At 40.9% G+C, this 13,068-nt stretch overlaps 1 protein-coding gene across 1 annotated transcript in view; it reads right to left on the bottom strand.

Annotated features, from left to right (window-relative positions):
• Nucleotides 1-13,068, bottom strand: part of thada (THADA armadillo repeat containing) — a 110,865-nt gene that overhangs the window by 76,578 nt on the left and 21,219 nt on the right. The window contains exons 22-25 of the mRNA XM_042502101.1: nt 11,441-11,550; nt 6,041-6,173; nt 1,296-1,418; nt 572-694 (exon numbers count right to left, since the gene is read on the bottom strand). Coding sequence (XP_042358035.1) covers nt 572-694; nt 1,296-1,418; nt 6,041-6,173; nt 11,441-11,550 — 489 coding nt within the window. The remainder of the gene's footprint in view (nt 1-571; nt 695-1,295; nt 1,419-6,040; nt 6,174-11,440; nt 11,551-13,068) is intronic.

The raw sequence follows: 13,068 nt of genomic DNA, 5'->3' as shown, positions 1-13,068 counted from the left end.
AAGGAAGGAAGAAAGACGACAAAGAAAGAGTGTGCAAATAGGTATATGCGTCTAATTGTTTCCCTGTATTCCCTCACTAACATAAAACATTTTTGGTAGAGACGCCTTCATAAAGTGGTAGAAAACAGGGTTATTTCAACAGTGTCTGATTTACTAAACAACGAACTTGTAACTCAAAAAACGTATATGCTGCAATACAAATGTTAAGAACTCATCACTAAATTCATGGCAAACCCATTTTTAGTCATTTAGTGCAATAACACTAAGATGGCATTGTAGCTGCATTAACTTTCCCTTTTTAACAAGTTACTATTACAATTCATTATTTTTTTAATTTTTATTATGCATCACTGATCTCACATCCCCTCTGCAGTACGTCAAATTCCCCCTAGGGGTAAGTGTACCCTGTTTGAGAGTCACTGATCTAGTCTACCTTCATTCCGATAAATGCGGTGCTCAAATATTAAAAATACGTCCCTGGAGAGGTGCTAAAATGTTAACTGGGGACGATGGGTGCATGTTAATCAGTCTAAACTCAAAAAACAGACACAAACACAAAGTGGAGACTCACCGCCCAAACAGGAGAGGTGAAGCCGAGCACAGCAGCCTGCATTCCATCTGAGACAAAGGGGATGATGTTTTCCCCCAGACGAGTGTCCCTGTACAGAGCCCTGAGGATGTTCAGAGCATGGACCTACAGGGGAGGTAAACAGATGAATTACAATACATTAAGAATTCATGACATCACAATTCACACACTGATTAAGACAACAATCTGCTCTTGAAAAACATGAACAAGATCACTCAAAAAGTGTTTGAAAACACTGTTTGTCAAAAGGTCTTCACAGCTGGTGTGCTGAAAAACTGACTTCTATTACTATTTGAAACGCCAGAAAGATTTTTTTTTTCAAATTACATGAGCTTCAAAAAATGTCTAACATCCTGCTTAGACAAACTTACCAGCAAGCAGCAGCAAAAGTGCAGTAACGTGTGGCTGCTGTCTCCTCAGTGCCATCCACCATCATGATGGGTATGATGATGGTTGTTTCATTGATCAATAGTACACTTACTGCCTATATCCTTAAAAACCCCATTAGATTTGATTTCTAACCTGGATTTTATTGTGACAACAGGAGAGTCAAAATGTATTAGGGATGAGAAGTAAAATGCCTTAAAACATCAATTATGGCAGCACAAATGCTATTTTAGTGCATTCAGGAAACAGCTCTCCCAGGTAAGATCTGACTACATAAAGGACTCATGCACAAAGCTTCTTCAGTACCGGGTGGACAAACCTGCGGGACGGTGGAGCTGTCAGTGTTCCTGTCAGCAGATGGCATGGCCAAAGCGATCAGTTCTCTCATGGTCATTTTCAACAGGCTGCAACTGGACGACTTGGGCTCAGAGGAGAGCAGAGCCTGTGGGAGTAAATTGAAAAAACATCAAAACAAATCTGACATGCAGCAAGGAGAAAAAGAGTCACAAAACAGGTCCGTGTGTTTAAAGCACATGTTTTAAAGATGCTACTGTTATTACTGTGTCTTCACTTGATTTTGTTTATGAGCACTCCATGTTGTTTGCTTCATTGCAGGATTGAGATGTTGTCTGTTTATTCTGGGCATTCCTCTAACTTGTTAAAATCTATTGCCTCAGTACCCATAATGCAATTCAACTGCTGACAGCTCGGTCAGAGAAATGGGCGATTAAGATTTTTTTTAATTTTCAAACTTGTAGTCTACAGCTCCAACCAACGTTGCCTCAAATGATGTCATTTTAGGCAGCGGTTGGGGCCAAGATGGGTTGGGTTTTTTGTTTTTTTTTGTTCTTGTCTTTGTCCCTTTTCAGTAATGAGAAGGCTGTTTAGCTTACTTCTGACATGCAACAGTATGTGTAATAGACATATGTAGCAAAGTCTGTACAGTCCTGGATTCCTTGAAATACAGACATTCATATTATAAGAATATGTACATTTGCTGCCTTTCTCAGTATATAGGTCAGAAATATATTTCCTAATGAGTTCATTTGTAGCAGAAAGATTTTTGCTTTTGCAGGCAAATGGCACTCCCACGCTAAAAATGTCTTGTCTTTAAACTTATTGTAATAATGCAATGTTATTCATCTTCAAAAGAAGTCAGAAAGCTGTTATGAACAAAGTAAGAAAAGTACACCTACTGCGTGTCATCTAGACTTTGCCATCTAGACAGGCCATTGCAGGGTGTCCCTGGGAACACCTGAGGGTTTGACTAATACCTGGAAAAACCATTACCATCCCATAAAGTTTTCATGAATTGGAAACACTGTCCACTGCTCCAGTAAATAGGACGAACCTTAGACTTGGCGACTGGAGACGTTTCTAGTCCACTCGGCTCATAAAACCCTCTGGCTGAGCTTTTAGCCAGAAAGCTAACATCATGCTAGCAAGATTTAAAGTCGATTAGATTGCGTATGGTTATAAATAAATATATACATGAAGTAAAATTGTAGCAGCAGACCTCTACAGTATACTTTATTATGCCCATCAGTGTACACAGTGGTATTTTATTATATTAAGCCTATAGGAGCTATAAGATTACATAAATTTGCCCATACTGATAACTGAATGACATCATATGTTGGTGCCAGGAATGGGAGTTGGGAATGTGGGAGTGAGGAGGTGACAGCAATTGGCTGCTGTGTGAGGAAGGAGTTATCTTACTGTGGGAGCTGATGGGAGCCAGCTGTGTCTGGCCTGGGTTAATGGTTAAGAATTAGGCCTAGGAGGGATGGAGAGATGGAGGATGGAGGATGGAGGTAGGGAGGAGGAGGGGGAGGAGGAGGCACAGTCTGGCTCTTATGAACTCTTGGGGGGTTAGGGTGGAGGAAGGTTAAGAGGAAGAGGAGGGCTAGCCCCGTGTCTGTGAAGTCTGTCCCAGGTGGATCCAGAGCAGTGTGAGGCGAGCGCAGGAGCCAGCCTTCCCGGATCTGACTCTGTCTTTCTGTGTGAAAGAATGCAGCCAAAAGCTCTGCCAAGGTGTCAACTTCTGCTTCTCCCCAGACTTCCTCTTTCTTGCTTCCTTTTTCTACTTTATCTCATCTCGTCTGTCTGCCTTCATCCTCATCTTAAGGCATCCATATGTGTTTTCTATTACGCTCTGTTCTGCTTTACTTCTCTCCTTCTCTTCTCTTTACTATATCTTCACCTTTCGCTGTTATATCTTTTATTTGGAAAGGCAATTTCAGCTGCACAACAGGGATGCTCACAGCAGATTATTCCCAAAATGCCACATAAATAATCAGAGCTGAGCACGATGCTGCCATGAAAGCATGTTTCATAAAGTCAAAGTCAGAACACTTGAAAACCTGGAACTATTTTACTCATCAAAATTAAAAATCAAATCTGGCTAAATTCAGCCTGGCATACAAACGCATAAAAACAGAACAGAGTTAATGATGTCAGCAGTGCAGCCATGCGCCTCGTACCCAAAACCACAAGAAAGAGCAGCCCTGCTCTGAAATGACTGCTATGATAAAACATGAACTCTGTCATGTCTCGTTTTAATATCAGTAATCAGAGGAAGTGGGCAGGCAAGCTGCAGCTGAACAAAACAGTGACGCTGGTTAGTCACTGATTACAACACATTGTTAGAGGTGTGCAGGACTGGTGACTGTCAGGGTCAACCAGAGGACAATGTGTGTGCATGTGTGTGTGTGTGTTATGAGTCTGTATGTGTGCCACTGAGAAAAAAGGCAGATGGATTAAGAAACTCAGTGTTCTTCCAGCATGAGTGCTCCAGTGGCATGCCAAGAACTGCTGATTGCACTACTTTTAGGAGTAAACAGGAACACAAAACACAGACACACACAGACACACACACACAGACACACACACACACACACACACACAGACACGATTTCTATGACTAACACTCTGACAGTTGTCCAACATTCATTCACAAACCATAACCTTCGCCAATTCCACGCAACACATTCCATATCAAAACATTTTTAGTTTGACTAAATTTTAACCTCAGCTGTCACATGCCCTCGTGTTACAGTACAGACTGAATTCATTTGTTTTGTCAATTGGTCCTTACTTCTGATCCTCAGAACTCTGCTAATGCAGTCACACATTTTGACTGACTTAAATCCAGCAAATTACAGCATCGTGTACATAAAGATCCAAAAAAAATTCTGTTTTGCCGCATTGAACGTTTAGCATCAGTTATGATTGTGGAAAAATCTCCACATACAAATAAAGCAATGACCCAAAAATTGGAAGAAAAATCCCAAACTGCCTCAAACACCACAAAAGATCACAAACAACAACAAAGGATCACTGTGTCCAGAGAGGATTAGATTTAGTAACAATGGGTAAACCAATGTGACCGTCACTCCACCACACACACACACACAAGGAACTAAATCAGAGGAATGTGCTGTTTAGTGACAAAAGTCTGCATCTTCTGCCTTCTCAGTTGTTTGCTTATGTAAAAGAAAGAAAAGAAAAAAACACTTTTGTTGCAAACGGGCTGCTAACTACGGTGGCCGACACAAAAACACAGAAGGCCCTATCTATAGCCAGTGTTGGTTTGTCCATTCTGGGCTACTGTAGAAACATGGCGGTGCAATATGGCGATTTAGGTTGTCAAGTACCCACTCCCTGTGTAGACATAAAGGGTTCCGTCTAAGGTAACAAAAACACACCGATTCTTAGGTAATTATAAACAAATAAACCCATATTACAATACATTATTTTACTTTTCTGCAAATATATCCCCATAAATCCTACACACTGGACCTTAAAGTCCTGCGTCAAGACTGACATATTAGTGCCATTTTTAAACTTCTTAGCCATGGACTGAACAAAAGCAGTGAATTCAGGCACCATGACACCGATCATTGGTGTTTGGACGATAGTTTGAAGCCTTGAGATTGGCATTTCGACCGTTGCCATCTTGGATTTTTGGAGCTTGGAGTGACCATTTATTTAGTTTTAGTGAGAGCGTGGAGCTGTTTAGGAGCGAGACACATTGCTACACCTCGATCCTGACTGAAAGGTCGGCGTGGTTGCGACTCTCATCACAAGATATCCACACCCAGAAGCATACCCTGCTTTATGGTCCATTTTTACCCTATAGCCTCATTCCCACTGCACAAAAAACCTGCTGACACCTGCTAATATCTGGCTTTTTAATGCAATGGCAATGCATACGACCAACTTTCGCACCCAGGTCAAATGACTCTGCAGTGGAAACGGGTATTTACCTCTGGCTCTGATTAGCATTGATGGGAACACAAAACCCTCGGGTGAACGTATTAATTCAGCTCCTTAACTGGCGAGATGCAATGACAGGCCGTCACTAATTACTGCACCTCTCATCCTAAGCAGCGCTAAAACATTGTTCCAGATTAGTCTGTGTTGAGTTTGAAAGAAAGACTGAATAAGTAAGAGATATATAAAGAGGTATAACCACTGTTAAGTTTCCACAGACCTCTGTCCCTGCTGCTGTCTACTGTTTACCTGTTCTCTTGCCTGTCCATGATGTTGCACCGACACACAAACAAAACAACCCGCACACATAGACACTAGCTGACAGAAAGGCAGACTTGTCTGCTGCAGCACTTTTTACAGGCCTGCTGCTGGCAGTGGAAATGCAGTCTATCACCTTTAATTAGCGGGTTTACCCATGCCTCAAAAAACTGCATGCGTGCACTAAATTGGTCGGAAAGGGGTATGAATGGAACCATGACTTAAAAAATGATCATTGTGCTGTATTGAGGAAGACTTAAACCTAGCATTTAACACCATACATACATTATGAAAATGTTTATTGAAATAATAAATCAAGTGAGACATTGGGTCATTTTCTCAAAGATTTCTAAACATCAGACTTCATTTTGCAAACTGTGGAGTCGCCCCCTGCTGGCCATTAGAAAGAATGAAGGCACTTCAACATTGGTTTCACTTTTCAGACCGCGTAGGCCATGTCCATTTCTTTTATATTGTCTATGTTCTTTGCCCAAGTATGATGTTTAAATATCAAAAACCATGCTTACACACCTGGATGTAGAAAGGTATTCCAGCGCTGCGTCGTGTGGCACACAGCTTGGACGATGGATCACTGGATTTGACCTCCTCCAGAACCTCAGAAAGCCAGCGGGCCGGAAGCTGCTGCAGGGCCTGACTTCCACTCCTTACACACACATGTACACAAGCAGATATATTTAAGTAACACTGGTCTAGAATCCTTTGAGATTCTCTTTTTGAGTTAGTAATTGTCACCATATTTAATCAAAAAAGTTTTTTCAAAAAATATTACATCAGATAAATTTCTATGAAGTTACACGTGGATTCAAGTCACATATCCACTTATTAAACTTCATTTTTAAATATTTCTCTAACTATGTATTTACCACATTTGAGAACAAGTCAGCTAAAATTATTTTTTTTTTATGAAAGTCAACCTTAGTCTTTGTTGTTTTTGATAACTGCTAGGGTTGCAGCGGTATACCAGTCTCGAGGTATACTGTGGTATGAAAATTGACTGTTACCATACCATGAACATTTGCTTATCTATGGTATTGAAAGAAAATGTGCTTGAATGGAGAATTTCTCATTTATTTTAATTATTTTAATGTTATACTTCCACTTAAAGAAATGGTTTCAAGTTTCCATTATAGGACTTAAACAACTGTTCAACCTAAATAAAAAAAAACAAAAAAAAACTTCTGTTTTAATTCTTTGAAGGGTCATTGTGACTGACGATATTATTATTTTGATACCATGATACCTTGAGACTGGGATATTTTCTGATGCAGTTATTGTACCATGAAAATTTCATACTGTTGCAACCCTAATAACCGCTAATAAATAAAACTATTTGTAAATGAGCAGGCAGAAATGACTTATGGCAAGTAGATTTCTGACCCACTTTTCTGAAAAAAATTAAAATAAACCCAGAGCTGCAAGTCATTTTTAATATTTGTTTAAATCTACTTTGTCAAGCAGATGGATCTAAAAGCAGGTTTCCATAAAAAGTGTTCCATTAAATGATAGTTCAGAAAGTGTCAGATGAATTATGAATCACACCGCAATGTACTTGATCAGCTTTCAAGTGCTCTGAATCATTGGTTCCACAGAAAAATCATCACCATTCACCTCATTCACTGTACAGATGTAATTGCTCTTAAGTCACATCCAACAACCAGCAATGTATCATTTTGCTTTGCTTAAGACACGTGGCTCCATTGGTCTTATGCGTACATAATAGTCAAAAGTGGGTGATATCAAGGAAACTCCCGCTCTAAACTTTGTGATGCATTTACATGGTTATTCTGTGGCATCTGGTACTCAGAGCGTTTAAAGACAATGTCTAAGAATATGATGTGAAGCAGGTCTGGCAAACACACGCCCACAAGCAACAGCTCTGCCCTGTTCTGTAAGAAGCAGCTGTTTAACAAGAGCCGGTGGAGCGGAGAGAACAAATTAAAACAATCCAATGTGGAGGACAGAGCGAGGGCGTCGCTCTGCCACACACACACTCCAGTGTGCTTCATCACACACACTCCAGGGTCGCCACATAGCCTCACTGACTCACACATGCCGTGAGGTATACACTGTGAACCAGCGATTTCCAACAGGGGGTACTTGGACCACAGGGAGTATTTCTGTGAAATAACTGATCTAATTAAAAAAAAGAAAAGTAAAACTAGTGAGTAAGTGAGCAGCAAGTTGAAAGAGTAAGCAAAAAGTAATTGAAATAGTTTGCTAAAAGAATGGCTAAATGGGTCAGCCTCTGCCACTCTTGTTCAGACTGCCAGCACAAATCCATTTTTTGGCATATCCAGATCATATCCAGTTTGATTTCAGAAAGTCTGGATAACAAAAAAAACCACATGAAATGCTATTTTTGCATATCGCATCCAAACCACATTTGGAGGCGAATTAGAATATAACTCAAATCGTATTTTTAGAGATGCATCTCAGTCCAGACGCACGGCCCTCTCAAATCTGATTTCAAAGTGTCTTTTAGCGTCACTCGCAACACAACTTTCATCAACAAAATCCAGAGTGACGGGAATATACACAATGTATGCTAGCCAGCTCTATAGCTGAGTTTGTCTGTTGCGACATGTCACTACCTGATCTGAATCGGATTTTTTTTCCGAATATATCGTCTTATTCCCATTCAAGTCAGCTGAGCACTAAGACGGAGGTAGCAGAAGTGTGTGTCTGTATGGGCTCAGTGATGCGGAAACAGCCCCGATCATACAAGTTATTTTACATGTGGCAGTTGAACATTTTTGGTGTTATCCTGACTGAGCAACTTTCCTAGGAATAAAAGGGGTCCCACCTCCAGCTTGGTATCAAATTCTCTTTATACATCTATGGGGGCAAAATGACAGACCTCCATTTCTGATGCTTTGGCGTTGCATCACTGGAGTAGCTACAGATACTGAGGCCTACGTCATTAACACAGCAACACATGCAGATAGGTTAGCGACGTCTGTAAATACAAATCCAATCAGATCATTTGCAAATAAGTGTGGACAGTCTGTGTTCAAGATCTAATTGTATGAAGTCATTAATTGTTATGCAGTTTAAAATCAATTTAAATGAACACATTTGAAAGATGATGGTGTGTTGTTGATAGAGGGGTGCTTGAGTTCATCTGACAGGGCTGTGGAGTCAAATTTGACAAAACACGTTGGGAAACACTGCTGTAAACAACTGCAGCTATGAATGCACATGTATAATCGGGGGAACTCAGTTACTGAGAAACTTAACAAGAGAAAGTGAAGAGAGATGGAAAAGAAAAATAAAAATTCAGACAAAATGTGGAAAAGTCAAGACAGAGACACAGAGACACAGCGAGAGAGTGCAAACACAGTGGAACACACCAGAGCCAGATCCCGAGGCAGAGCATCAAAAGGCCGTGGTTAAGCACCCCGCAATCAACACCCCATAACCCAGCACACGGCCTGCATACCATCCACACACTGCTCTTCTCCTCCTGAAAACACACTCACATGCACACATGCCCTGAGCAGAACACACACACACACACACACTCCCAGTGCTCCTCCACACAACCACTAGAATGTCTCCCTCATTACACAACACACTGCAAGACTGGTTTCTGTACAAGAACAAAACAAGTGAGTTTTGTTTTAACTGCTCAGCACTGGGTGGTTCAAAGTCAACACTGGTGCTGCGACTGCTTTGTGGTTCGTCACCTGCTGCAGGGCCTAAAGACATCCTCCACAACCCACCATTGAGGAAAACAGGGAGGTGCAAGAAAAGTGAGAAATTCTTTCATGTTGTTCAGAATTAAAGATTGTTGTTTTTCTTCCCCTCTGGAGGATAATAGTAGGATTATTTCCATGAATAGCGGAGGTGATGGGGAGTGTGGAGTCGCATGAAAGTCAGGTCATGTCACCACAGACGTCAGATCAGACTGGTGTTGTTCAATGTGCCATGAAAGTGCATGACTTTTAGTCATAAAACTAAACTGCTGTTTTTTATATTTGAATTTAGAAATATTTGGCCATAACTTGCTCACACAAAACACAAAAAATCTCACTGCAATCATTGTATGTAATAAAAAAATAGGCTGATGTCTTAAAATTGAAAGACCTATTATAATATTGAAATAGCAGAGTAGCAGTTCAACGATTCTTCCCAAAATTGTGATGAGAATATCAATAACATGGATGTCAGTTTCAGATAGTTTTGCTTTCAATAGCCTTACAACCATTAACTGGTGACTAACGGCTTCATTAAGAAATAAAATCTGGAAAATGAAGTGAAATTGATCCTTTCAGTTCTGTGCTCCATTGACTCAATGAGCTTTAGCACTGCATTACAATGCATTATCCATATAGAGATAGTAAAATTTTGTGTGTGTGCTGTAAATGTCTTGTGTAAATGGCTTTTATTTTATTTTCAGTTGGCTTTACTGATAGCCCAGCTGCCTCATCATAAGGTAAACATAATGCCCATTGCCCACCTTTCGGTCCTCATTACTTAGCTAACATCAGCTCTGCATTGCACACTACCAGTTCAGGTGGGAGGTGGTTAGTGCTGCTGCACATTTGGAAATTACTCCTGATAAAATGTATTGCTGTGGACACAAAGTAGTCACCCTCCGGTCTCCTCCCAGGGGGTTGCAGTAAGTGAGTGGCTTCATTTTGAGCCACAAAACCTCTTTTTTGTTAACTATAGCCCCTTTTACACTACTTGTTCAAGGTGGGAATATTGTGCCGTCACGTCGTCTCGTTGGATATAAGGTATGATCTTGGATCACAGGGACAGAGTTTGAGCCGCGACGGGAGGTAATAACAGCTCTGAAACAGCCATCGGCAGGACGTGTGGACGGTTTTGACGTGTTATGTGTGTGATCCACTGCAGGAGGTTAAAAAACAGCTAGCAGTTAGCAGCTATCTCATAAATGTCCACAAACTGGGAAACAATGATATACTGTGGCTTCTTCTCCTGCAAGCAGAAGACGAGATCAGCTGCCTTCTAATGGTGAATGATTGTTATTGGCATGTTATCCCATTGTTATTGATTATAAAGCGCTGCTGATGCCTATAATATATCTATAATCACACACGGGAGCAGCATGATGCCACCATTGTTTGGTTCTATGCAAAAAAGCAAAGGAGGCATAAACAGAATTAGTAGCGGCCCTATAACGTGACCTCGTGTGTAAAAAGGGCATATGTTAGGACCACTATCCATGTTGACCCCGCTAACAGAGCTAACAATAATGCTAAAGGGGGTTTGCGGCTCAAAATTGAGCCACCTACTCATCGGAGCTACCTGGGAGAGACTGAAGGGTGTGTCTAATGTTTCAATGACAACGCTGATGAGTTGTGACAGTTACTAGCTGTATTTGTCAAATAAGCTGCACAACTAGCAAGCTCCCACCAGCTGTGTGGTGCGCAATGCTGTACACTGAAGAGGAGCAAAATTAACCTATAGACTGATATATGTAACCGCTCAAAAGTATTTGTGGTGGTTACCCAATTAAGAAATATCCTAATATCAATCTTCTCATCTCAACTTTGGGAAAAATGAAATATGTGCATTTCCCAAAATGTTAAATGGTTCCTTACATTTAAATAATTTATCTAAATTTCTTGAAAAATAAAATGTTACCAGCTTTTACATTGCATTGTGAGTTGACACACTGTCTTTTTATATAGTCAACAAGCTTATTTTTTCCTGCTCGTGAGTCTCAGTTTGCTGTTCTGAAGGCTCCAGATGATGAATGATGCCAATTATCAAGTCGTGATGTAATTAAGTACATTATACCTGCAGAGTGATACTGAGAGAATTTGCCTTCTTGCTAATTACAAGGCACACTGACACTTGGTGTCATGATGGGAGCTATTGCCTGCGGCCATTCAGCAGTATTACCTTTCAGCCCTTTGCCCTGAATGTGAACACACACACCTGCACAGCATGTCAGTGAGGCGTACAAAGCCCACATAAGCCAGTTCAAAGGCGCCACGATGACGGGACTGCAGGAGCTGCTGACGGAAGTACAGGCCTACCCCCTCCACCTGTAACAGAGAGACACAGAGAGGGAATCAGCAGCTGAACTGTGACAAGGTGCTTTCTAGGTAAGTGTGTGTGTGTGTGTGTGTGTGTGTGTGTGTGTGTGTGTGTGTGTGTGTGTGTGTGTGTGTGTGTGTGTGTGCGTGTTATGTATGCATGACTTTAAAGCCTCTCCCTTTAGCCTCCAGCAGAAAAGGATGTCACCAGTTACAGTTTTGCTGTCACAAAAATTATGCTACATGCAAGGTTGCACACCACCTGAAAAGCAAACTGGCTCTTCTATGAGCAATAACACTGACTCTTCCACTCTGGTGGAGGGGACGCTGTTGTCCTCAGACAATATTACCTTCTGTCAGAGGCTGCGCTGTAGTGGAATGAGTTTTAAAGCTATAATGAAAATAATGGTGTCATTTGAAACTAGAAGAAAGACTAGGAATGCATAGCCACCAACCATGTCATGCTAACTTTTAGGGAAGGGGGTTAAATAACAGTCCAAATTTAAGTAAGGTACGAACTGGCGTGGCCATTTTCACAGGGATCTCTTGACCTTTATTGACATGGTATTCAGAGAATGTATGGTTTTCATAAGTATATTGACAAAACCGGCATTATGGCACATTTTCCCAAAGCCCAGGGTGATATCTTGAAATGAGTCTTTCTGTCTGACCAACTGTCAAAAACCAATGTGCGGTTGGGGGGGATAAGACAGGCCAGAATCAAATTGGTCACACATTAAGATTATGTGTTTTAAAAACCAGGCTACCTGGAAACTCCTGCACATTCACTTTATAATGATAAAAAGAAAAGTAAGAAGCTCATTTTGACAAATGTTTTTCAACTACTGTGTAATCTTTGAGTGATAGCATTTTAATGGCTCCATTTAAGTGAAGCGTCATCATCATCTGTCCAATCAGTTGAAAGTTTGGAAAATGACTGGGTGGAGTGCCAAAAAACTACTGTAAAACTACTGTAAAACTACTCTACTTACTTGACAAGTAAGTGGAGCAAATCCTCACAAAAGCTGCATTTCCATCAAAACCAAAAGTTACACCTACGAGGAGGTACCTAGACCCTAGATCTGTTTAGTGTTTCCACCGCAGACAGCACTCTTACATGTGGGGGGAGTTGTTGTCACTTGCTGCTTTGTCCAGTAGCACTGGCTATATTTCCATGTTCACTAGTGATACAGAGTTAGGTCTGCACCCCGTTTCTTAACTACAGAACGGTGCAGGATGCAGGATGAATATAAATAGCGGGTTTATGCATTGACTCTTCTCAGGCAAGAGTAAGGATTTAGTGCTGCCTGATCACACAGGAACAAAACTCTGCCAAGTGAGGATTAGAAAGTATGAAGTTCACATAATCCGGTCATAAACAATATACAGTTTTTTAAACGCTTGAGGATCCACTCATCTCTAAAAGTGCATCCAAGTCATCCGAGAGAGACAACAAAACATGAAACGGTCAGAGTTTCCATATTGAAATTTAAGGTGTGTTGATGGATTCATGTTTTCAGTTTTTAC

Source organism: Plectropomus leopardus, chromosome 15 (genome assembly GCF_008729295.1).
Source record: "Plectropomus leopardus isolate mb chromosome 15, YSFRI_Pleo_2.0, whole genome shotgun sequence".
NCBI lineage: Eukaryota > Metazoa > Chordata > Actinopteri > Perciformes > Serranidae > Plectropomus > Plectropomus leopardus.
This window is presented reverse-complemented; position numbering and strand designations above follow the sequence as displayed.